This window comes from Mus musculus, chromosome X (genome assembly GCF_000001635.26).
Source record: "Mus musculus strain C57BL/6J chromosome X, GRCm38.p6 C57BL/6J".
Lineage (NCBI taxonomy): Eukaryota > Metazoa > Chordata > Mammalia > Rodentia > Muridae > Mus > Mus musculus.
The window spans coordinates 145,445,559-145,469,780 of record NC_000086.7 but is presented as its reverse complement, the minus strand read 5'-3'; the positions used below and the strand labels follow the sequence as shown (position 1 = coordinate 145,469,780).

General features: G+C 40.4%; 1 protein-coding gene across 7 annotated transcripts in view; it reads left to right on the top strand.

Moving 5' to 3' along the window:
• Positions 1-23,357, top strand: part of Amot (angiomotin) — a 59,543-nt gene extending 36,186 nt beyond the window's left edge. For 6 of the 7 annotated variants that reach the window (XM_030251360.1, XM_011247828.3, XM_006528864.4 and 3 more), the window contains 6 exons: positions 7,896-8,045; positions 9,592-9,782; positions 16,307-16,429; positions 17,154-17,386; positions 18,478-19,350; positions 19,683-23,357. In XM_030251360.1, coding sequence (XP_030107220.1) covers positions 7,896-8,045; positions 9,592-9,782; positions 16,307-16,429; positions 17,154-17,386; positions 18,478-19,350; positions 19,683-19,780 — 1,668 coding nt within the window. In that variant the 3' untranslated portion in view covers positions 19,781-23,357. Of the gene's footprint in view, positions 1-7,895; positions 8,046-9,591; positions 9,783-16,306; positions 16,430-17,153; positions 17,914-18,477; positions 19,351-19,682 lie in introns of those variants that run through there. The other variant, NM_001290274.1, reaches the window with a different exon arrangement.
• The last annotated feature ends 865 nt before the right edge of the window (positions 23,358-24,222 follow it).

Sequence of the window (24,222 nt, the reverse complement as noted above, 5' to 3'; positions counted from 1 at the left end):
ATCTCTATCTTAAGAACATACTGTTACTTCATGATGTGATTGACTCCCCCAAGAGGCCTTGGTTATTCAAGATTAAAACTGCTCAGCATAGAATATTAGGATTCACAAACTGTATCAGTTTGATATGGGATCTTTAATGTGGTTCTGTCACAAAGACAGTGCCTGTTTCTATCTTATGCATGGTTTCTGTGCTGGGCATGGTGGCACATGCTTTTGATCCCAATAGTTAGGAGTGAGAGGCAGATGGATTTCTGTGAGTCCAAGGCCCAGTTCAGTCTACATCTTCGAGGACAGACCGAGACCCTGTTTCAGAAAACAGAATGAGAGAGTGGAAGGGAGAGCTAGAGAAGATTTCTTATGCTTGGTGGACGTGGCTCAAGGCCACCATGTTGGAAAGCAGAGAGATACACCAGAAGGCTCGCCAGTGTCCTGTGTGAACACACATTGTATGGTTCGTGTCCGGCTTTATGAATTTTCCTTATTGCTCAGAACTTTGGAGGGTTTTTTTTCCAGGAAGAAAAATAGTTTTCTTACTGATTGAGCAAATCAGATTTATAAGAGCTTTCTCGTAACAGGCCTTTTGCTGGGGGAATATTTTTCTCAGGTTTCTTAAGTATAGGGTCACTCAGGTAATTAGTTTTCATTGCATCAAGATGGTGGAGAATTAACTGTATTGATTCAAGGACCCTTGAGTGCTTTTATACCGTCACCTCTTGAAAGCAAGCCCTCGTGTGGGTGCATTCCTTGACATTCATTTCATTTTTCTAATCCAGTGAGCCTCCCCTGTGGGTCTCAGCAGTCTCCCTTATAAGCATTCCACAGAAGGGACACCTCAGGCAAGAACTATTTTCCTAAAGGCATAACTTGCAATCTCTCCTAGGTTAATGCAGATTCCTTTATGAACCATAGTCTCATGACATCTGCAGAGAGATTTTTGCTAGTGTGGGGATGAATAGATTCTTTTCCTCACAAGTCATGGTGATACAGACCTTAAAATTAGACTACATCCTATGTAGCAAAGAGCCACAGGAGGTAAATGATGCCTTCCTAACCCCCTGTCCCTTACCTTTTGGGACACGTGGGTTTTATTGAAATTGACACTAATTAACCAAGTCAAAAGAGCACTGGGTCCTAAAGCAGCCACAGTATTCTGACATTCATAGAGAGCTTCCTCCCATCCCCTCAAAGTTAACCTCACTGGGGTGTTTCCATGGAAGTCTGGCATATCTTTCTCCAACTCAAGTCAGCCCGGCTTCTGGCCGGCTGCTACATTAGGAGAATACAGAGTTGAAGCAGTGGCTTGGATAATTGTTTCAGGGATGGTGGGAAAAATAAGACTTGGCAAACCCAGTACGGGAAGATGCTGAGGGCGAACTGCTTAGTGAGTGCAGTGTGTAGGAGAGTAGAAAGCAGGAGGAGAGAGGACTAGCCGAAAGAGGCAGTGAGCCATATTTGGAGTTGGAATGAACACGCTACAGATTAAAGAAGAAGCTGAAGTTCAGAATCACAATGACTGGTGGTGATTTAGCTGATTTAGATTGTTAGTCTTGTTGAGATCCTCATGTCACACTCTTGCCACCTCAGCCACTTCTCCCAATGTACCTACCTTGTTTTATTTCATTTCTCCTAGCATTCTCCTTAAGGCTAACATTTGGCAATCTTTCTGTGCCCCTCACTACTAGATTTACTAGGCTCTTCATTTGTTTGTTCTAAAAGATAGTTTTTGCTATCTCCCAGGTACTACACCAGTTTCCTCCTTCCCAGTCACAAAGGGATATGTCTGCATAAACATTTATATGTTTAACACTCTCTAATAATTTTGAACTGAGGTTGGTGAAGTTTAAGCTTATACAATATCTAGAGTGTGTTATAAGTTTGAGTGGAAGTCTAAGAGTGTGAATTATGTGTGCACTAAGAGGGTTGATAGAATAAGGTACATATGCACTCAGGAATTTCCTGGGATGTTCTACTGATGAACTGTCAATTCATTTGAAAAGCATTTCCTCAAAAGATGACTTTTTTTTGACATTCCAAGTATTTAGGTTTATTGATTGAACGGGGTGAGGGCAGTAGATTATAGTTTGGGTTGGGGTGGAGTCCTCTGATTTAATCATTATCACCTTAGATAAACTAAAAGATGATGGGAGACTAAGAAAGAACATGCATTGAAATCCCAACCCTGCCAGTTATTTGCTGTATAAGTTTAGACAAATTTAATTTCTCTGAGTCACCTATGAAATGAAAACATTAACATTCAGTCAAACTCTATGAATTGCCAATATTCAGCCTTTTGACCCACAACATGGAAATCTCATGCGACTCAGAGTAAAATTTACCTTAGCGAATTATTATGAGGGTTTGGTGAAGTCAATATGTGGAGTTTCCACTACATGGGATGCTCCATAAACATTAGATTCCCTTTCTTATATGAAAATGTCTTTCATATAGCATTCAACAGATGATTTTTGAATAAAATAATCACTGAAGGAAGCCGATTTCTATGTATGAATATGATGAGGTCAGTCCTATATATTCTCACCCCACCAATTACTTTCTTTTTTTTCTAAATTACCCTGGGTTCTTTTTTTTTTAAATTATTAGATATTTTCTTTATATACATTTTAAATGCTATCCTGAAAGTTCCCTATACCCTTCCTCCGCCCTGCTCCCCTACCCACCCACTCCCGCTTCTTGGCCCTGGCATTCCCCTGTATTGGGGCATATAAAGTTTGCAATACCAAGGGGCCTCTCTTCTCTATGATGGCTGACTAGGCCAGAAAGATGATATTTCTAATGCCCATAACAGTGCGATTTCTTCGTAGTGATTGTTGGTTGTTTTACCCAACATATTTAAAAAGGAGAAATTATGTTCACACAGCAAACAGAGATGGAGTTGTCTCTCTTCGTGTGCTCCTTTCATTCTTCTTTTCCTTCCTCCTCCTCCTTCTCCTCCTCTTCCCCCTCCTCCTCCTCCTCCTCCTCCTCCTTCTCCTCCTCCTCCTCCTCCTCCTCCTTCTTCTTCTTCTATCACTATGGCCTTTTAAATTCCCAAGGTAGGAGCCTTGTAGATTTCTTTATTCCCAAGGCAGCAAATTTTCAGAAGTGGTGTTTTACTCTTTAAGTCTTTTAATATCTACCAGTGGACCATAACCTTCTGGCAGTGGACAGAGGCAGCTTGCTAATACCAGGCTAGTGTTAACAAATTGCTTCAGTGTGAACCCTGACTTAGAGCAGGTTCCCTGGGTAAAACTAAATCAGATCAGATTAAAATTACTGAAAGTTCATGGGGCAACATAAAACTCCTTGTATGAAGGAGTATAATAGAGAAAATATACTGTAGACATGACATTTTAGAAAGGACTATGTGTACATAATGGAAGGCAAGAGATAATGCAGATATGATGTAGGCACACTGACCTTACTTCTGCATCAGTTTCAGTGTTCTTGAGAAGATGGGTGCCTGTATATGTCAGGATTCACTCCTTCTACCTGCAGATCTATGCTTTTAATCTCTGATTTGTACTTTAACAGATAGTGGTTAATGTGTCTCAGTGGTAGGGCACTTGCCTAGGATGCACATGGCCTAGTTTAAAAAAAAAAAAAAGAAGAACAGCAACAGACATAGTTTATATCCTCTAGGAATCTTTCAAGTATTAGCATCTTTCCACAAGTGAGAATATTAAAGTACAGGCAGATTAAGCAGGACAGTTAGAAAGAAATCTAGGGAAAACACACACACCACTAGCCCTGTTACTTATCATCATGTAAATACATGGGAAAATGATGGATTAAGGAACTTCCCTGTAAAGGCTTGAGAGAAACAATTAACTTAAGGTGCTCTAAAACGGATTTTATATATAGCTATCTTTAAAAAAAAAGTCAGTTTGAAAGACACCCACAGTTGTTGGAAGGAGGGAAGAGATGCCATCACATGGTATTCATTTGTAGGGATCAGATTCTCCTGAGTCAGAAGAGGTTATGGGATCTGCCAAATTCTTGGGAATGGGTTCAAATTATTACAGAAGTGCAGTGGAAAAGATGATTGACTTAGCTCAAGAGGATTTGCTCTGTTCTCTATCAGATTACTGTCCTATTATTATTTCTCCCATTTCTTGTGATTTTTAAAGATTCCTTTTGTATGTCTGCATTTGTGGGGTGGGGAGAGAGAGAGAGAGAGAGAGAGAGAGAGAGAGAGAGAGAGAGAGACTAGTTTTCAAAGTGCAGGGCTGACAGGCCTTTGAAAATTTATCCTGAATAGGAATGATTTGATACCCTTATCATGACTTGGCCAAGCAAAGTAAATATTTAAGGACTACGGGTGAAGAGACAGAAATGGAAGTTGCCATAGACAGATCCACTGGGGTAAGGAAAAGATGACTCAAAGATGAAGGCAAAGGCAAAGGCAAAGGCAAGGCAAATAATGGGTTAAGAAGACAAATTGAGAACAAAGATTAGAAGAAAGTAAGGGAAGGGAAAAATCTTTGACAGGTTTTAAGAAGCAGAGTTTACTAAGAAAACTTAAATGGATGGGATGATGTCTCTTCTTCACTGGATAACCAGAGGGATTTAGGTTGAAATGATGGATTTGCATGGCTTCTTCTAGGAACTCCTTGGAATGGAGTTTGATTAGCTACTCAGAATGACTAATCTGTGGTTCTGAAATCTCATTTTCCAGACAAAGATGAGAGCCACTCTTGTGAATTTGGAAACTTTTCAAGAGAACCCTCATTTCCTTAAACACTGAAGACATCACAAAATAAATAATCTAGGATAAAAAGTACACATGTTCTGTGATCTCTCTCTCACTCACACACACACACACACACACACACACACACACACACACACACACAAATACACAGTTCATTTCTAACCTCCATAGTTATAAATAACTATATAATATTCTAGGACCTTATTTAAGATCTTATTTTGTTTAGCCCTCTGAGATACTGCTCATTGTTACCTATGAAAAGAGGACTCCTAGATTTGTGAACTATGGGAGTTTAAAGACTCACAGAGGTCATTGTAAACAATTTATCTAGTTTAATGAGCTTTTTTAAAACTTAAAACTTTGTGGGAGAAGGAATTCCTAAGCAATGAGGAGTGCAGCACCAAAGGGTATATGGGATCCATAAGTATTCTGTGTATAACAATGATGCATCTGATTTACAATAAGATAAATGTCAGGCTAGATGTAGTGGAGTAGACCTGTAATCCTAGCAGTATGGAAGGAGGATCTTAGGTTTGAGGTCAGCTTAGGCTATTTTGAAAAATGGTGTCTTAAACAAGATGACTGAGTGGAATAAAGTGGGCAGCTAGTTCTTTATTTTAAGCATCAGAAACAAGAAGGAATGAGTACACAAACATATACATGTGCACACGGGAACACATGAATGTATATATGTGTGTATTAGGATGTTTTATGTAGAACCCTAAATACATAAGTAAATACACAATAGAGGAGAAGAGAGGTGATTCAACCAATCCACAGCAGTAGCTCCCTACAACATACCAGATCTATGAAATACAGTTTGAAGTCTTGAAAACCTTCAAAGATTGATGAGGTGTCCCTTATCCCATAAAATACTATGTCTGACACTGAATAGTAAATAGTTTTAATTTTTTGAAGGCAACGTAGTGTTGGCTGCAACTGCTGTTCTCAGTCACAATGGCTGGAAGAAGGCAACTGTTCACATTCTGCAGGCCTGGGACTGTATTGGCCATTTAGCTTTGTTGATTCATGAACTTCTCCTCCTATTAGCTACGCTTGTTTGTTAACAAGTGGAGACTCTGAGGCAGAGTGGAGAAGTTGTCATTCATAGCCAACAAGTAATCTAAGTTGAGGAGCTTAAGGGCATACATAACTGGGAAGAGAGTAAAACTAAAGCACATAAAATCTAGGAGAGTAATGAAGTTAGAACACATTGACCGTAGTACCTAGAAATATCTGCACAATGTGGAGTGTATAACCTAGAAGATGGCTGAGTTTGTAAGTTGCATGCAGAAAGCCTGCATGGGCAGCATCCAAAAATTGTCACTTTCCATTGTGACATATCTTGGGGGATAAGCACTTCCCACGTGCTTGTGGTATTTGTGGGTTAACTATAATCTCTCTCTCTCTTTCTCTTTTTCTCTTTCTCTTTCTCCTTTTCTTTTCTTTTCTTTTCTTTTCTTTTCTTTTCTTTTCTTTCCTTTTCTTTTCTTTCCTTCCTCTCTCTCTCTCTCTCTCTCTCTCTCTCTCTCTCTCTCTCTCTCTCCTTCCTTCCTTCCTTCCTTCCTTCCTTCCTTCCTTCCTTCTAAAAGCTATGCCAGCAATAATGGTCTTTATTTTTCTTGGCTTGCTCTGCAGAATCTGTCTCTTTTTTTTTTTTTTCTGTCTCTTAACACTCGTTTTTCAACAAACTCAGAACTCACCGATCCCACGTTGCCTTTCCCATTCAGAGGGTTGGCTTAGTGACTCCTCTTTCTCAGGGTGCTTTTCATGGGCTATTTAATTTCCTCCTTGAGAAAGGCAGGACAGAGAGAAATTGGCATGACCCTGGATTGCTTGCCTTTCAGTTTTCAGAGCTCACTTTGCTGTATTTTGCCATCAAGGCAAAGAACTGCATGCTGTCTCTGTTTAATTGCCTTTAAGTATAAGCGCTGTAAGCCTTTGTAATTATAGTTCACATTCTCTGCATTACCATTGCACTGCTCCCGTAGGGTTTTCAGCATGATTCACAAATAAATGCATTCAGCTCTAAATAGCTCACGAACATTACAAAACCCCAAAGGTGAAGGAAACAGAATGATTTCTTCTTTCCCAGTACTGAAAGCTTAACAAAAAAGCGATGCTGAAGGATCCCCTACCTCAGTCTCTTGTTTATCCTAGTCAGGAAGGAAAGATTGAAGCTTATTGAGAGACAAAATATGATGATTTCTTTGTTCATTGTATACCTTAGGAAATTTTCATAAATAGCAAAACATGTAGACACAAATTCACCTCTCTTGGTTTACAGTGCTAGACTGATTGAGGCCTGTTTTGAAAGGTAATGCCAACAAAATGTTGAAACAATGTTTTTCTCTAGCAATGGTCAAAGGAGATGCCAGGGGTCTGGTGACAGGAAAATGTAAGGTATGTTTCCTGCCACCTGTAGAAAGCTCAGTAATTGTGACCTGGATACAGGAAGATTCTGAGCACCCTTTTTCTTTTCGTTTGCCCACCAGGAAGGGGTGGTGCTATTGAAGCAGAAATACAAAATAACTGTGGTTTAGACTCATTACCATGAAGTGCTTACCTGCTTTCTGCACTGAGAAGATGTGATAGGTCCTATTGATGTGACCACTAGGGCTTTGTGGCTGTGGACAATATTGGTACAATGAGTAACTTCTTACATTGCAGCTACTTACTAAAGTCACTCAGGGCTTAGGAATTACCTACAGTCAACTACCTGGATTTATATTTTTTTAAATACCTGTTAGCAACACTATTTTAACTCTTAATCTCAGTGGTGGAGGTATCTCTAACCTTAGTGACCAAGGGAAAGATAATGATGGGAGGGCCCTACTTGAGGATTTTTATTTTAGAGGCTACAAGTTGATCTACTTGCTTTGAGAAAAGCTATACAGGTAGTGTGGGAAACAGAATCTGTTCTTTTGCAAGCAAAATGGCAAGGCTGCCTGCTGCTTTTCCAACCGTATTGGATATTGGAGCATGAATGTCTTATTTAAGGCTGTCCAATTGCTTCCTTGATCATTGCTGCTGAGCCAGGATTTGGCTTGCAAGATAAAAGGGTACAATGAATGTCTATCCTTCTTCCCAGCTATCTCAATTTTTGCTTAGGTACCTGGCTCATAGACTTGTGAAGGTGAAGGATTATGTCTGACTCAATCCTTCTCTGATGGCTATTTTCCAGCTGAAAAAGAAGCAAGTGTACGTAGATAAGGTGGAGAAGATGCAGCAGGCCCTTGTGCAGCTCCAGGCCGCCTGTGAGAAGCGTGAGCAGCTGGAGCACCGGCTCCGGACACGTTTGGAGAGGGAACTGGAATCCCTTAGAATCCAGCAGGTAATGAATGCAGTGTGACATCCTGGGGATAAGCAGAGATGATAGAGCCCTGTCATTATCCTACCCGAGTCTGTCTTCATGAACCAGTAAAGTTCTTAGGGTTAGTTCTAGAAATATTGACGAGGGGCTACTTACGGAAGTATAGGTGACTCAGCTGCAGCTGTAAAGGTCCTCCCCCACCCCCTAAGCATGGGTGATGACTCATGGCTGATTCACTGAAGATCTCTGCTGAACCTCCTGCTGCTCCACCAATCAGAATTTTGTCTCTGCAGCAATTGTTACTGCTTATATAATCTTGAGGAGGGGGAGTTATAAATCTTGTGCTGAGTACTTTAGTCTTGGAACTATTGCTTACTTCATTCCTTCTTGAGGCTTATAAGTTTTGTTTATTTTTCTGAGTCTTACTTAACCCGTTATGGAAATGAGGGAAAGGAAGAAAGGAAATGCCTCTCTTCTTGGGTGTTTGTTTGTTTATTATTTTGTGTTCAGCAAAGACTCTAAAGATACTTAAATGCTTGCTCATCTTTACATTTTTCCAGTTCCCCATGTTACAGTAAAAGGTGTGGCCAATATACATGCATAGTCTCCCTAATTCCTTAGTTTTCTTTTCCAGCAAAATCTGTCATTTATTTTTCATACGAATAAGAACAAAAACCCCTATATGAAGGGAAACAGCTATTCACCTAAAGTCATTGATGTTTTTGAATTCAAGTTGGTAGGATCCTTGGGCAGTTCTTCTGTTTGCTTCTGAGATTGTGTCTCATGCAGTCCAGACTGGCTTATAACTTTGTGCAAGTGTACACCACCACTTCCAGCTGGAAGTGCTCTTTAGAAATCTTCTGGTCATACTACTTATGGGGGTTTAGAGGAAAAGAAATCAAGACCACCTCCCTGCCCCACAATGTTAAGCACCTCAGTAAAGATTTCATAAATTATGGACAGTTTTGGAACCAAGTTATAGATTTAAAAAAACTCCTGAAGACTTTACTGTCAGCCAGGTACTGAACTTTTTATTTCATTACATCTAATTTCTGAACAACACAGCAATGTGGAAATGCAAATTCTCTTTCCTTCTTTTGAATCAGTATGGTATCCAAACTAAGAGCTGAGGTTAGGAATAGCTTAGTGATAAGCATTTCATCAGGGCTCACAGCACTGTTTTGTTTGAGACCTGGAAATAGGAAGCAGTAATAGAGTGCTTGCCCAACGTGCATAAAACTCTAGGTTAGTAGGTTTACTATGTAAACAGGCAGACAAAGAAACAAAATAGCATGGGAAAGCCCTTTCTTATAAAATAGAAACTCTTCTTACCAGATCTGGTAGGGGAGTCTGTGTCATGAGTTCAAGTCTATATAGTAAAATCCTGTCTTAGAAAATCAGCAATATTTGATAGATAGATGGATGGATGGATAGATAGATAGATAGATAGATAGATAGATAGATAGATAAGTAGCTAAATAGACAGGTAGATAAATCAGTCTTTGGGACTTGGACACTCTGGTTTTTCTTTCACTAACTTGAGGGATCTTGGCATCTCCCCCAATAGCGCCAGGGCAACTCCCAGCCCACTAATGCTTCAGAATACAATGCCGCTGCACTGATGGAGCTCCTCCGGGAGAAGGAAGAGAGAATTCTGGCCCTGGAAGCAGATATGACCAAGTGGGAGCAAAAGTATTTGGAAGAGAATGTGATGAGACACTTTGCTCTGGATGCTGCTGCAACTGTGGCTGCACAGAGGTAAGTCACTGAAAGATATGAATGGGAAAACCAGGTATGCTAACTCATTCAGAAATTTCCCAATATCTAGTCTCTCCCCCCCACCCCCTTTCAGTTCCTCTTCATATGTTTTCCTCTTTCCATTTATAAGTGGATTAGATGGATTTGGTGACACATGTTTAAGGATTTTAAAAACATGGACTTTCTAGAATCATAATTGAGTTTACCTTAGAAGTGAGCTGAAACATTGCAGGTGGGCTTGGCTAAGTTTTTGGACACATCATTCCCTACTAGCTATAGATCTTTTCAGCCACATGTTCATGCTGTTTAGTCTCAGGACCAAAGTGAAATCCCCACTAGAGAAGTCCCACTCAAAGCAAATGTCACTCAGGAGTAGCTGCTGTCATTTGATAGTTCTGGCTCTTCCTGGGTATGTGCCGAATATGAGTCCATCACTGCCCTTTGAGAAGGTCTATATTTGAAGGCTGCATTCTCTGTATTCCTGAACTCATCGCATATAACTAGTCTAATTCTATCTGGTACCAGGGAGAAGAGGCAAGGGGAGTTTTATTTATGGCTTCTTGGGCACCTTCTTTGCATATTATAAAAGGAATTGTTAGCTTTTATAGGAAACAATTGCTCATAGTCTTTCTATGTTGCCTATGTTCATAACTGTTAGATGGGAAAGAAACAGCTCAGGTATCATCAGGTGATGGGTTTGGTGGTGTTGATAATGGACAGTAAGTGTAGACTAAGGTATTGAAGGTGGTCTAGATTCTACTCCATTTCATATAGAGTATATTGGATAGAAGCCAAACAGGCTTCTATCCAGAAAGTTATTAGGTACAGCAGTGTATTTCTTGCAAATGTAGAGTCCAGTACTTGCTAGATATTAGGTAATAATAGGTGTATGGAAGGAGTCCGTGTTTAAGATATGGATTGGCACATTCTAAAGATGCTCATGATTCTCCAGGAAGACTTCTTTCATCCTCTGGTCCAGATAACCTTATACCTTTAATAGACTGAAGCTGTCTTTTGCTTAATCTTGAAGTCTTCATCAGCTGAAGTTTTCCTGGCTTTGTTTCCTGAGAAAAGCATGCTCAGTAAAAGCCAGGGTCATAATAGTGCCCAGTGAATCTCCGTCTGTGTCCGAAGATGGTCACAAGGCTTGGAGACAGATATGAAGCAGAATTTAGTGTCATATTACCTACAGGCTCCCAAAGAAGTGCAGCACTTGCTCAGAGGTATTTGTGAAAGCCTGATGCTGGAAACTTGCTTATGGTGAGCCGGAGAGATGCAGGGTAATTTTGTCTGCTTTGTGCAGAAGCTTTGCATGATGTAGCTCATGTCTGTACAAGGCATGAGAAAATGTCTGAAGGAGGCATCTTGGTGCTGGCTACAGAATGGAGTCCAGGGCACAGTATAGGAAAGCTAGAAAGGTGCTTGGTATAAGGGCCTTTATACACAGATAAAACCTCCATTCCTCTTCTCCTGTGGAAATCATTAAGAACTGAGAGTTCCCTTACAGATCTGTGTCCAAAATGTGTTGCCTTAAATTCAATTTCTTTGTATCCCTAGATGGAATGTGTCCATATAATTACTGTTTTCAGCAAAATAGGCATGTTTATCATTTGATGTGATAGAACACAGCCTGTTCCCAGTGTTCCTAGCAAGTAGGAACACCTTCTTCCAGAGGCAAGCATCCCTGATCTGGACTGTTCATAACAGATTGAGACAACAGGAGAAAGTGAGAGATAGATTATATTGAAATGCCTGTAACATAAATGAGTTAGACTTGATGGTTTCCCCTGACCCTTTTATTAAAGGTTTATGCTCTATTTCCAAAGATAGTATCATTTCACTTTGCTATACAGATTGGTTTCCTTATTTTCCTTCTCTGTGAGATGACATGCAGAAAACATAATTTCTTACCTTATAGGCTTTTCTATCTGTCTTGCCAATATCTCTTCACATGCTTTCTTGTCTATTTGCCCACCACAATGTAGACATTTGACCTCGTTCTGTGGTGGAAATCACATATATAGTGGATGTTGACTGCAGATAGAAATTGCTCAAAATTATGATTAAAGAAGGAAAATAAAAAAAAAATGGAAGGAGCAAAAAAGGAAGGAAGAAGAGGAGGTGGAAGAAAAAGCCAGTTTTTTTTTAATAAGTGTGTAATTTAACACTCAAAATAGAAGTCACATTCTCCTATGACCTTGTGGCCCTTAAACTTGATGCTTTCCTTCCTACGCAATGACTCATTTGGTTCATGTCATAAAATTACAAACTTCTTTCCTAGAGTGTCAATATAAAAGGAGTAACATTGTGTTTACGCTCTTTGTTTTACTTCTCCTGCTCAGCGTAATTATTTTGATCCCTCCTAGTTAATGCATTTATTAATAGCCCAGGCCTTTTTATTTCTGTGTAATGTGTCATGGAATGGATGTATCATAGATCATTTATCCATTCACCTGATGATGGATATTTGAATTATGTCCAGTGTGTGACCTTTGAATATAATAAAATACAAATTTTAACATAGGATTTATAAAAAGTTTATTTTCTTGCATTAGAAGGCATGGTATGTGGTAGTCTGTTTATAACCTTTGTAGTGCTTTGATTCTAAATAACCTTTTGTCACAGGAAAGCTGGTGATACAATGGTTTTAGGCAGGGATAGAGGACTGGAAGCTAGAAGTGTTCAGGAATAGACAGTGAGACCGATCAGTAGTGTGAATAGGTAAGTTGTATTCAATGAAGAGGAAACAAAGAGGGGGAAGGAGAAAGAATAAATTGAAAGCTTTTTAGCTTTTCTATCGAGGTAGTTGAATAAGTCTTATTTAAAATAAGTACTTGAGCTGAGTGTGGTGGCACTGACCTGTTGTCTCAGTACAGAAAAGGGACAGGGAGGAAGAGTGTGAGTTCAAAGCCAGCTTAAGCTATATAAAACCCTATATAAAATAAAATACAATAGTATGTGACATTTTATATTTTTTGCCCAAAGGCTACTAGACAATGTATTTTTACTTTTCAAAACACAGGCAGGGCTCTAGTGAGAACTTAAAACTTAATACTTATCTGGTCTACTCTCAGGCACGGAGGTATTATATCACCTCTAGGTCAATACTAAGGGCACAATTTATCAGTTCAACTGTCTCCTAGCTCAATGACGGTGAGCTTGAGACCATTGGCTGTTCAATGAAGGATTAGTTGAGACTTCTTAGGCACCTGGAAACATTATCAATAGCTGCAGAATCATTCCCTGCATCCAGTCTCTGAGTTACTGTGTCTCTAGAGAATCTAGGTACTTAATATGATGAATGGAAGTCCCTAAAAAAGAAGTCCTTGTTCATTCCCAGAAGACCTGATTTGGCAATACAGATTTTGAGTTTGAGCTCATAAATGGTGAATTTATGCCTGGAGAGCAACAAAAAGATACTACGATAACAACCCATCAACCATGTAATCTATTCGGTTGGATTTACTGAATTGGGTTGTTAACAGTACTTGGAATGTTTCAGGTTTGTTTTGGGCAATGCAAATCTAGAAAAAGAGGAAGTAAAGTAACCAAGGGAATGAGGAAGATTCGTACCATGAGTGGCTGTTTGTTTCTTCCTTAATGTCCTTTCTCAGTTTCCTGAGTTTGCTTTCTTCTCAGTCTATATTGTCGTTACCTTTTTTTCTACCAGGACTTCCCTGTAGTTAGAAAAATGCTGTCATAGTAGTACTTTCATCTTTAAGATTAAACTTAAAAATCTCCAACAACTTGTTGGACCTTATCATAGGGCTGTTCTCAAGACAACTTCACTCCAACAGCTCTGTAATCTAAAGCCATCATAGCGCTTTGGAAAAATCCTCTCCTCGGTTTCCCATGACAACAAACACTATTGCATGATTTGAATTACAAGTACAGTTCTCATTCATTCTTTTATCTCCCTAATGTTTCCATGGACATGGTCTCCAAGTCCAATCACATCGACCACCTACAGCCTGTTCCCATTTCCCTTTCCACTTTACTGGTTTGTATTTTTATTATTGTCTGATAGGATTACTGCAATCACCTTCCTAACTGGTCTGCTTGATTCAAGTGCCTCTCTCCTCTGATCCATCCCTATATTTCAGCAACCGATAATGCTATTGTCAGAGAGCTTGGCACACACTCTTTCATTCCCCACAAAAAGCTGTAGTGATTCTCAGCGCCTGTTGGACTAAAGTCCAAACTCATTCCTGTAGTAGTTAATTATTTATTCCTTGTGTACTTTTGCAAGTTTCTTATATCTAGCGCCTAATCGTTTTCACAGGTTTCTTCTCTCTAGCTTCCCACGATCTTCCACTTTTAGTAACGTTTGTGCAGGATGCTACCAATTAGATAAAACTGAAGCATATTTGATTGATTTTTTTTAAAGTTATTTTTGATCTTTAGAGACAGGGTCTCACTCTGTGACCTTGGCTGCCTTGAAACTTGCTATTTAGAGCTGGTCTTGTACTTGTTATGATCTTCCTGCCTCAGCCTCCCAAGTGCTAGGACTGCAGGCCTGAATCACCATACTAGTCAAGGTAAAGTTTAAATGGCCACTGGGGGTTTTATTTGGGGAGTCATGGATGGCAATCTTAAGCACACCAGAATTGAAATTATGCTATTAGAGAAAAGAAGCATAGATCATCTGGGGTGAGGGATATTAACAGAAACCTGTTTATTTAAGGATTTGAGAGGATGAGATAGCAGGTTCAGGGGCATGTGGCTTTGCATGCTTTCTGCCGTCTGCAGCCATTATCTCCTGATACTCTTCAAATGCTTTACTAGCCTGCTTTTCAAAGTCATTGGCTTCATAGCCCTGGTCTTCTTCAAGGAAGATTGATGTTGAGGGCTGTTCTGGCAGCCCTGTAGGAATTCGCTAAGTGCCCCACATTTTCAGGCTCCATTCCTGAACAGTTCCCAGTGTCCATATCAATTAGCTGGCAGGGCTCTGTGTACCCAAACTGGTCTTTTATGCAATGAAAGTGGCTGTAGGCCAGCACTAGTTTCCCCAATGACAAACCGTACGTTCAAACCCCCAGTGTCTGCAGACAGCATGCAGTTTTCAAGAGGCTTGGCTCTAAAGTGTTAACCTTCAGTTTTCCTAGGCACTCTGTAAGAGCAGAAACCGCCTCCAGGATTGCACCACCAAGGGGATGATTGTCTCAAACACATACTGACTTTTTTGGTATTCTCTTTCTAGCTATGCACTTTTCAATATTAAAAAAGAAAACATTGTTATATGCCTGTATTGTGCCCAGATGTATATGTTTTTATGTAAATAATTTTAATTTACATAAAAGGGAAGGAGATGTCACTTCAGTTGTCATTTTGTGTATGAAGAAGAGTAAGCATAAAAGCAGGTAACTGACATTCGGAGGTCAGAAAGTTTGTTAGTGACAGAGTGCTTGTGGAAGCTGTGACTTGATCCTGGGGCTGTCTCTAGGAGTAGCCTTCATATCAAGTACTATGCAAGGGAGTTGATCCAGGAGAATGGTGAACAAGTGGATTGCTCTGGAGAAATATAGAATTTGGAGATGTCAAACTAGTTTGAATTTGACATATGATGCGAGAAACTGTATCCTTCCCACGTCTTCCCAATTCCAATAAACGCTTACAACTTTGCAAATGAGCTATAGGCATTGGGATAGCAGTGGTTTTTTAGAGGCCTACCAGACTTCCCTAATCTTAAGGCTAATTTACCACCTGGTCACTCCCTTGTTATTACATCACCCCAAATCTATACTGTCATAATCTCAATGCCAAGAGAACATGACTCTTTAGCTTCTAGCAGATGTATCTGGGATCTGGAAGGAGTGGTGTGAAGTAGGGCCACCTCATCCTTCTTCATTCACCCTCTTGTCCTGATTTCCTGTATAACCCTTGTCATTCCATGTATGTCTTCTTTAATCATAATGTCTATCTCTTTCTCTTGGTCCTCATCTCCTTTCCTTGTCTTTTTGTCTGTTTCCTGTATTCTCCTCTGCACACATGTTTCTCCTTGAATTAATGGCCTGAGAGAATTCCAGGTGGAACACGATGATCCCGTGCACAGCTGAGACTCTAGCACGGCAACAGTCACTTGAGTTGGTTTAAAACCCATGCATTCTGTGAGAGCAGTGGTTCTGATGCAGATTAGATAAAGAACCAAATGGGACCAAGCCAAAGGCCCTTTCTGTTAGTTCATATGCTGTAACTGACTTTAGTTGTTTACCTGTCTCTGTCTGTAGTATGTTTCTAAGCCCTCATATGTAAATGATACTCAACTGTCACAAAACCTACTTGTTTCCTTCAAAAATACCTTTCCATTTTGTGACTGTTTGAAGAATGAAGTCAGAAGTGTACATATTCATGAAGTTATACTTGCTGAAAGCTCTTTCCAATAAGTCTCTGGCCAATCAAACATTCCTATTGAGATCAATGTTAATTTAAGAATTTTCAGCAGAACCTCCACTGACTTAGGCTGAAGAATAACATCTCGATTTTGATGCCTGCTCATCATCGGCACTGCCCTTTTTCTCCCACAGAGACACAACAGTCATTAGCCACTCTCCTAACACCAGCTATGACACAGCCTTAGAGGCCCGCATCCAGAAGGAAGAGGAAGAAATCCTGATGGCCAACAAGCGTTGCTTGGACATGGAAGGAAGGTAAAATCTGAATGTGGACCTAGAAGGGTTGAGGAGTTGATATTGAGACCAGCTACATCAGTAGAGAAGGGCAAGTGTGTTTATTCATAAGTGAACTTGATTGTGTAGCCTGCCCCCCTCCTACCTCTTCACCCCTGCCAAGGTTTGATGTGATAACCTTGATAATGAACATTCTTACTAAATGCAGAGTTCCAGGTAGAGTTGCTTTTTCCTGGATTTTATAATTGTTTTCCATTTGTATTCTGCTAAATCTGAGTTTTTGATGTTTCTTCTCTGAAGTATTCTTTATAGCAATAATACTTCAGTTCTATAATACAGACAAGTTGTCAACAAAACATCTGGGGAATATGGTACCCAATGTCTTTTATAGACTCAGTTTCATTTATTATTAATGACAAGGTCATGCCTTATTAGTAGAAGACTCCATCTTCTCAGAGAATGATTTCTTTCATACATGGCCTTTCTGTTTGCCAATATTTAACTCTGATCTTCTAAGGTGTCTGCAGAAATTTTTGGATACTCTCTTACATCTACTTGGCAGTCCAGAGGATGTGCTCATTTTTCCTGCAAGCCCTAACGTACTGACCCTTGCCTCCAACTATGAATTAACTAGCCCAACCCTTAATTGAAAGGATAATAGGAACGCAAATCCACGTAGGCAGTGAGATCAGAATAGAGAAATAGCAAACAGGTTTCTGTATGTGGTCTTTTCTTTGACTCCTAGGATTAAGACCCTCCATGCCCAGATTATTGAAAAGGATGCCATGATCAAGGTGCTGCAGCAGCGCTCCAGAAAGGAGCCGAGTAAAACAGAGCAACTCTCATCCATGCGGCCAGCAAAGTCTCTGATGTCCATTTCCAATGCTGGATCAGGCCTCCTTGCACACTCCTCTACCTTGACTGGTGCGCCCATTATGGAGGAGAAGCGTGATGACAAGAGCTGGAAGGGGAGCCTAGGTAAGGAAAAGGAAAGCAACAGAAGCAAAGGCACAGTGACAGACTTAGAAAGTGTCCTGACTCTGTTACACACAGCAAGGAAAAGGGACAATGGTCCAGGTTCTAGAGAGGAGAATTTGGAGTCCCCCCTCTCAATGGAATTAGATTTATAAGCAGCACCTCTGAAGTCTCAGCGTGAGAACAGTAACTGAGACCAAAGCTTAAAAATATGAGAATCTTGTGTCCTTTAGGGGTGGGAAAGAGCCTAGCTTGAATTTTATCTAAAAAAAAAATTCTTATATTTGGCTTTTGCCACATGGGAACTTTGTTCAAAACCCAAATGGACTTCATCTCCGGCAAATTTGAAATTCTAGCATCACTGTGTTCCTTCCTCCCCTACGGAAAGAGGACCCAAAGTTCTCTTTAAGCTAATGGAGTCAGGTGGTAGCTTTTGTTAACAGAATGTTCAGATAGGAGAACAGAATGTACTTTTTTTGTTCAATTCCTATCCACTTTATCCCCTCTAATTAAAGTCTTGGAGTACCATAGATACTGAGACACATTTTTGATCCAGATGAAGGAAACAAATATATATTTCAAATCTTTTGTTGTTTTTAACAGCTCTCTTGATCCACTGACTTGTGCAGTATCCTTTAGTCAGAGTAAATGTTCTCAGATCCATGGTCGTGTTTGGAACCGTAGGTTACACAACTAAAAGCACCCTCATTGGTACCCACAGGTTCTCCATAGCACTGAGTTATTTTCATATCTGTAGTTAATGTGGGGTGTTAAGATTACTGGTACAGAAAAGACCTCTGTCAATTTGGTCTTCTGCAATCACCAGTGGACAAAGAAGTCTACCAGATACCAAGGACACTTAGAGGTTTAATGTTATGTTGCATATTGGATAATAAAGACAAGACGGAACCAAAAGCCACTGTTAGCTGGGATGCAAGATAGGGGATCCCAGAGGTTCCCTAGAGGCAAAAGCTATGACGTTTCAAAGAAAAATACCAAATATTTTCTTTTCCTGAGCTCCGACAAGGGTACACAGTTAATCAGTAGCTAGATAAAAATCACCTCCCATCCTCTTGTTCCTTGCTTCATCGTAGGCGTTCTTCTGGGAGGAGATTACCGTGTTGAGCCGGTCCCATCCACACCGTCCCCTGTGCCCCCGTCTACTCCCCTTCTCTCAGCTCATTCGAAGACAGGCAGTCGCGATTGCAGCACCCAAACTGAACGTGGACCGGAATCGACCAAAACCGCAGCTGTCACTCCCATCTCGGCTCCAATGGCTGGTCCAGTTGCTGCTGCTGCCCCTGCTGCTGCCATCAATGCAACTGCTGCCACCAACACTGCCACTGCTGCCACCAACACCACTATCATGGTAGCTGCTGCTCCAGTTGCTGTTGCTGCTGTTGCTGCTCCAGCTGCTGCTGCCGCCACCCCATCTCCAGCAAACGCTGCTGCTCTTGCCGCTGCTGCCGCTCCAGCTACTTCTGTCTCTGCAGCTACTTCTGTCTCTGCAGCTAATTCTATCTCTCCAGCTGCTCCTGTCGCTCCAGCTGCTGTAGTGCCTCCAGCTGCTCCTGTCTCTCCAGCTGCTGCTGTTCAGATTCCAGCTGCTGCATCTCTTACTCCTGCTACTGTTTCTCCAACTGCTGCCACTGCTACTGCTGCTGTTGCTGCAGCTACTACTGCTGCTATCACTGCTGCTGCTGCTGCTGCCACTACTGCTATTCAGGTTGCTCCAGCTACTTCGGCTCCGGTTCCATCTCCAGCTTCGATTCCGGCTCCAGCAACGGCTCAGGCTTCTGCTCCGACTCCGACTCAGGCATCAACTCCAGCTCCGACTGAACCTCCTAGTCCAGTTCCAACTCCAACTCCAGCTTTGGTTCAAACTGAGGGTCCTGCAAATCCAGGTGCCAGTTCCGGACCACGCCGCTTGTCTACACCAAATCTGATGTGCAACCCAGATAAGCCAGGTAATCACAATTTTCCGGAGCAGGTATCTTCTGGTTTTGTTCTCAGGTGTGCATCTATTAGTTGATGCCTGACCTTTTGACATAGTTAAATATTGCATGATCCAATTGGTCAGAGGAGAGAAAAGAAGAGGTTCTAAATCTGCCTTCTGTCATTCACTAAAAAGGGAGTGGTCAAGAGCAGAGGCCATTTTTCAGTAAAGTAAATGATGGGCATGTCTGTAGTTGCAAGTCACGTTTTAAAAATGAGTTCTGTTATGGTTCGCAACATTGATTTTTGAAAGGTACTTTTTACTTTGTGCCTAAGTCGTTTCTAACCCCTCCTTTCCATTTAGATGCCCCTGCTTTCCACTCCAGCACTCTGGAAAGAAAGACACCCATTCAGATCCTGGGGCAAGAGCCTGATGCAGAGATGGTGGAATATCTCATCTAAACAGCACAATCAAGAGCTGGCGTTATCAGCAAGAGTTCTTTTTAATAATTTTTCCCTTTCATTTGTTTAATCTGGGGTGAAGATAGGGTGGGGAGGTGGGGATGATTTTTCTAAAGGGACTTTTTATTGGACTCTGGTAGTACATAAGTAATACCATAGAAACGAATTCCAATCTATTTTGGAATACTTAGGGAGTACCTCAAAAAGATAGGTTAAGCAGAATGTGCTCTAAAGCTTACTGTTGGGCTTTGTACAACTCATGGACTATTAACCAGTAGTGATGTCCATTGATGTTTTGAATACGCTTCAAGTTGTTTTAAATTTCCCTATTTGAGGTCATTTTTCATTGAAGAATACAGTATGTGTAGAAGGCAGGTTGTAACATGGAGTTCCGAAGTGGAAATTCAGGGAGAGTTTGAGGACTTGCTACTTTGTCGGGTCTCTACCTAGACAACAGCCACAGAAAGCTCTGACTTTGGGCTTGAGGAAAGAAAGTGTTTTAGGAGCTATGGAAGCTAAAGAAAAGTTAGAGAGGATTGGGGTGAAGAAGGGTGCTGGAACCAATTTTTTCTCCCAGTTGCCAGTTATCCTGCCCCCTCATTGATGGTATTTCTCTCCATTTCAATGGTGCTTTGGAAGTGGATTCTTTTGGTTTCCTCCTGGAGGTTGATACATTCATATATATACTGTGGAATAATTTATGCATTTGGATAATTAATATATTGCTTTCAGATGGTAGGAAGGTAAATGAACAGTGATCCATGACTGCCTCTCTCATAGGGGATTAGATGTTAGAGGCCTTGATAAAAGGCTGCATGAGATGCTGCATGCAGACTTTTGTGATCTGGGTATAGTCATGACCATGGCTCAGTCACCTTAAATTAGTCCTGGTGACTGGCATAGCCTTTCCCCACCCATAATGCAGATTCGCTGGCTGCTTTGCCAATATTTGTTTACCAGTAGTTTGCAAGATAAGGAAACATCGTTGTTGACAGGTTGAATGTGTTGAATTTCTGGCAAATACTTGGAAATATTTCTCTTTTTTTTTCCCAAATCTTTAGCATGTGCCTTCAAAGGCATATGCAACTGTCACCTCCAAGGAAATCACATAAGAAATCCAAAGTACCAGGCTGCAGTCATGATCAAGGTTGATTGCAGCAATCTCCTCAACTACCTCTTCTCATTACCAGTGACTCCATCTTGGAATCCCTTTGGGAAGCAGCTAGGAATGTATATATGGGCGGGACCAACATGGGGCCTTGCCACAGAGCTGCCTCCAAGGACACAGAAGGTGTCAGTTGTCACAGGTCCTTGTCCTTTGTCTCTGCCCTTCATTGAGGCAATAGAACTACAGATAGTACCATTAAGATGAGTTTTCAGGGGTCTAGGGAAGTTAAGGGTGGGAGGGTATTAGGTAAGGGAGATAGACGTTTAGAGATGTGTTAAGTTAGAAATCAGATTGATGCAAGTGTATCCTGTATTATGCCATGGGCTATAGTGATGGGGAGGAACTTTACTTAGCAATGTAGCATTAAGTTTAGTGATGAGGAATCTGAGAGTTGGAAAAGTTCACTGACTTTTTCAAGATCACACAGCACATCTCTCTGTTCTGCCAACTACATACCCATTTGGCAAATGATTATAAAAAAGAAGACTCTGTTTTAAAGAAAGGACATCTTCATAGTCTAGGGCGTACCTATGTTATGAAAATATTCTTGGTGTGAATAGATTGATTAGGTGTCTGAATTCTTATCTTGTCTCTGCTGGAGTGCCTTGTGTGAGACTGGATTTTTTCCTCATCCCATTTAATCATTGAGCTACATGAAATGCACCCATAAAGAAAAGTCAACCCATCTGTTTTTCACTATAAAATCGGGTGTCTTGGGTCATTTTATGTATTCCTCTGTGAGTATAAGAGTGCTATATTTACCTGTATTCTTGTGTAGTTCCTAATTACCTTCCAAAAGATTTATGTGTGTGTTTGTGTGTGTGTGTCTGTCTGTCTGTCTGTCTGTCTGTCTGTCTGTAGATGAGGGAAGGCAATTCAACAACTTTTAACTAGTATCTTTTTCACATTTTTAATAGCAAAGTGATCATCCAATGTATTGGTCCTCAGTTACAGAGTGAATGACAAATAGACAATTAAAAGTGCAAGGAAATAAACCCCTTCAGACAGTAGAAGAATCAGGCAGCAAACACCAGGAGAGCTACTTTCTGTCCAAGCAAATGAATGAAAATCAAAGAAACTTCATGTCCTCTCATGATGAAAACTCATTGATAGAATTTGGGCTGACTCTGGGAGCCATTATTATAATCACATACTCTAAAGTGATAGATGAAATGAATTCCTCACTGTGGCAACCATCGCTTTAGAGTCATGTGTTTGGGGAGAAAAGGAAGTCCTTGCTGAAGTATGAACTTTCCAGAACCTTTGTGCCCTGTCACATAAGAGGCACTCCTTCTCTTCAGTTTTCTGTCCCAGGAAATTTGCTAGAAGGACATTGTGTGTCTAAGACATGGAAGAAGACTATATTGGTATAGTCTGTATAGACTCCACCATTTGAGAAAAATTTCTACCACATACCAGTTAAAAAATTCAGTATATGGGATGAATCTCGAATTAACCTTGCCTTCACAGTTGTGTGGATGTAACATTTCAGGCCTTTTCCTGGACTTCCCAGAAGAGGAGGGAATATTTCTTGTCTTAACTTTTACTGTCTAGTTGTCTATGAGGATCTTATAATTCATTTTGTTATCCCCAATGTCCCATGTCCAGCAAAATTTCATTTGAGGGAACTATACTTGATACAAAACTATTAACATTGTTGAGGAAGTAATTTAACTTCCTTTGAAAGTCATGTATTGTGACTGTTGTCTTAATGAAGGTTTTAATTTCAGTGTTGCTTTTGAGCTGCAGGGTGACGGGGCAGTAGAAACTTGAAACATCTGCCATCATCCATGGCAGGAAACATAGCAAGATGTTCTCTTTTTACTTTTGCACTGTTGAGTGGGTCTAACAAACTGATTTCCCAGCTAGTTTTTAAAATGAAGAATCTAAATAATGTGGCAGCTTAAAGTATAGATGTATGTGCTAACTTGAATAAATGCTCATGTCTGTTAGCCATACAGTCTGTTATCTTACATCCTCATTCATACATGGATTATGTTACTTAAGATATGTTCCTTCTTACAGAAAATATTTTCAAAGGGAACTATTCACTGTGGGTTCATTGTCACTGATTTCTGCCTGCCACAATCTTCAGAAATTCTTCTCTCATGTGCCACCCATTGACAGTAGGACAAGGGTTGGAAATACATTTTCTTCTGGTGGTAAGGGTGGGTGACAAGACGTTTTCAAATCCTTCTGGCCTCCTTTGCGATCGATGGCATGTGTTTAATAAGATGGCTAGATGGGACTGGCAGATTGTTCAAGAAGAATTACTTTTGGCTTAATGTACATGGTCTTGTAGTGATTGTGATCCTATTCTGTAATCAAGAGAGTTAGATCAAATAAAGTTAAGCAGGTTAAATCCACTTTGTGCCTATCTTTCAATAAAGTTAGCCATTTTAAAATGCAGCACTGTGTGGAAAATGCTTTGGTGTTTACTGGCTTTGTGTGATGTTAATAATTACTTTCAAGACAGTGGAACTGTCTTGCACCAGCAGCAGAATTTGCATTTGTTCAAAGTGTGGGATGAGATTAAAACATCTTCAGACAATAGAGCAGGCCACATGCTCTAATCAGTCATTTTATATACAAATAAGAGCTTTGCACCTTTTTGTTTCCTGGTTCTGAAGGGTAAAATGATGGGCATCCAAAGCAGAAAACTAATTTTGGGGTTAGCGTTTTGGAAGCACTCCCCATTTGGTATCTCTTTTCTATAACAGTAGTAGTTATGTCAATTAATTTTAGATGTGGTATGGGCTTACAAAGGCCAGTCACATCTATGCATATATTGACAACACTAAGAAGAGCAAGAACACAAGAAAAACAAGAACACTGAAGGTGGGAGGGAAACAGGTGGTGGGGAAGAGTTGGAAGTTGGGGAGATGGGGTGGATTTGATCAAAACACTGTAGTCATATATGAAATTAAGTAATAAAGATTAAAATAATAAGGGAAAACCCACAGTTTTTTGGAGTTGGGCATTCATTAAAAATGATAAGGCTGCTGTTACTCTGCCCTTTCTATGTCTCATGTTTCCTAGTGAGTTAGAATCTTAACTGGGGAAATAAAGCCCCAGAAGTACCTTGAAGTGACAATCTCTCAGTGGAATTGATTTTGATTGATGTTACCAATGAGATTGATCCTGAACACTGAATTTATCTAACTATAAGTCTACAGCTGGGACTTTATTTCCTCCAGATTTATGATGAGCTATTTGAAAACTTTATAGATGAAAACCAGCCCCCTTTTCAGCATAAAGAAGATGGTATTGAATG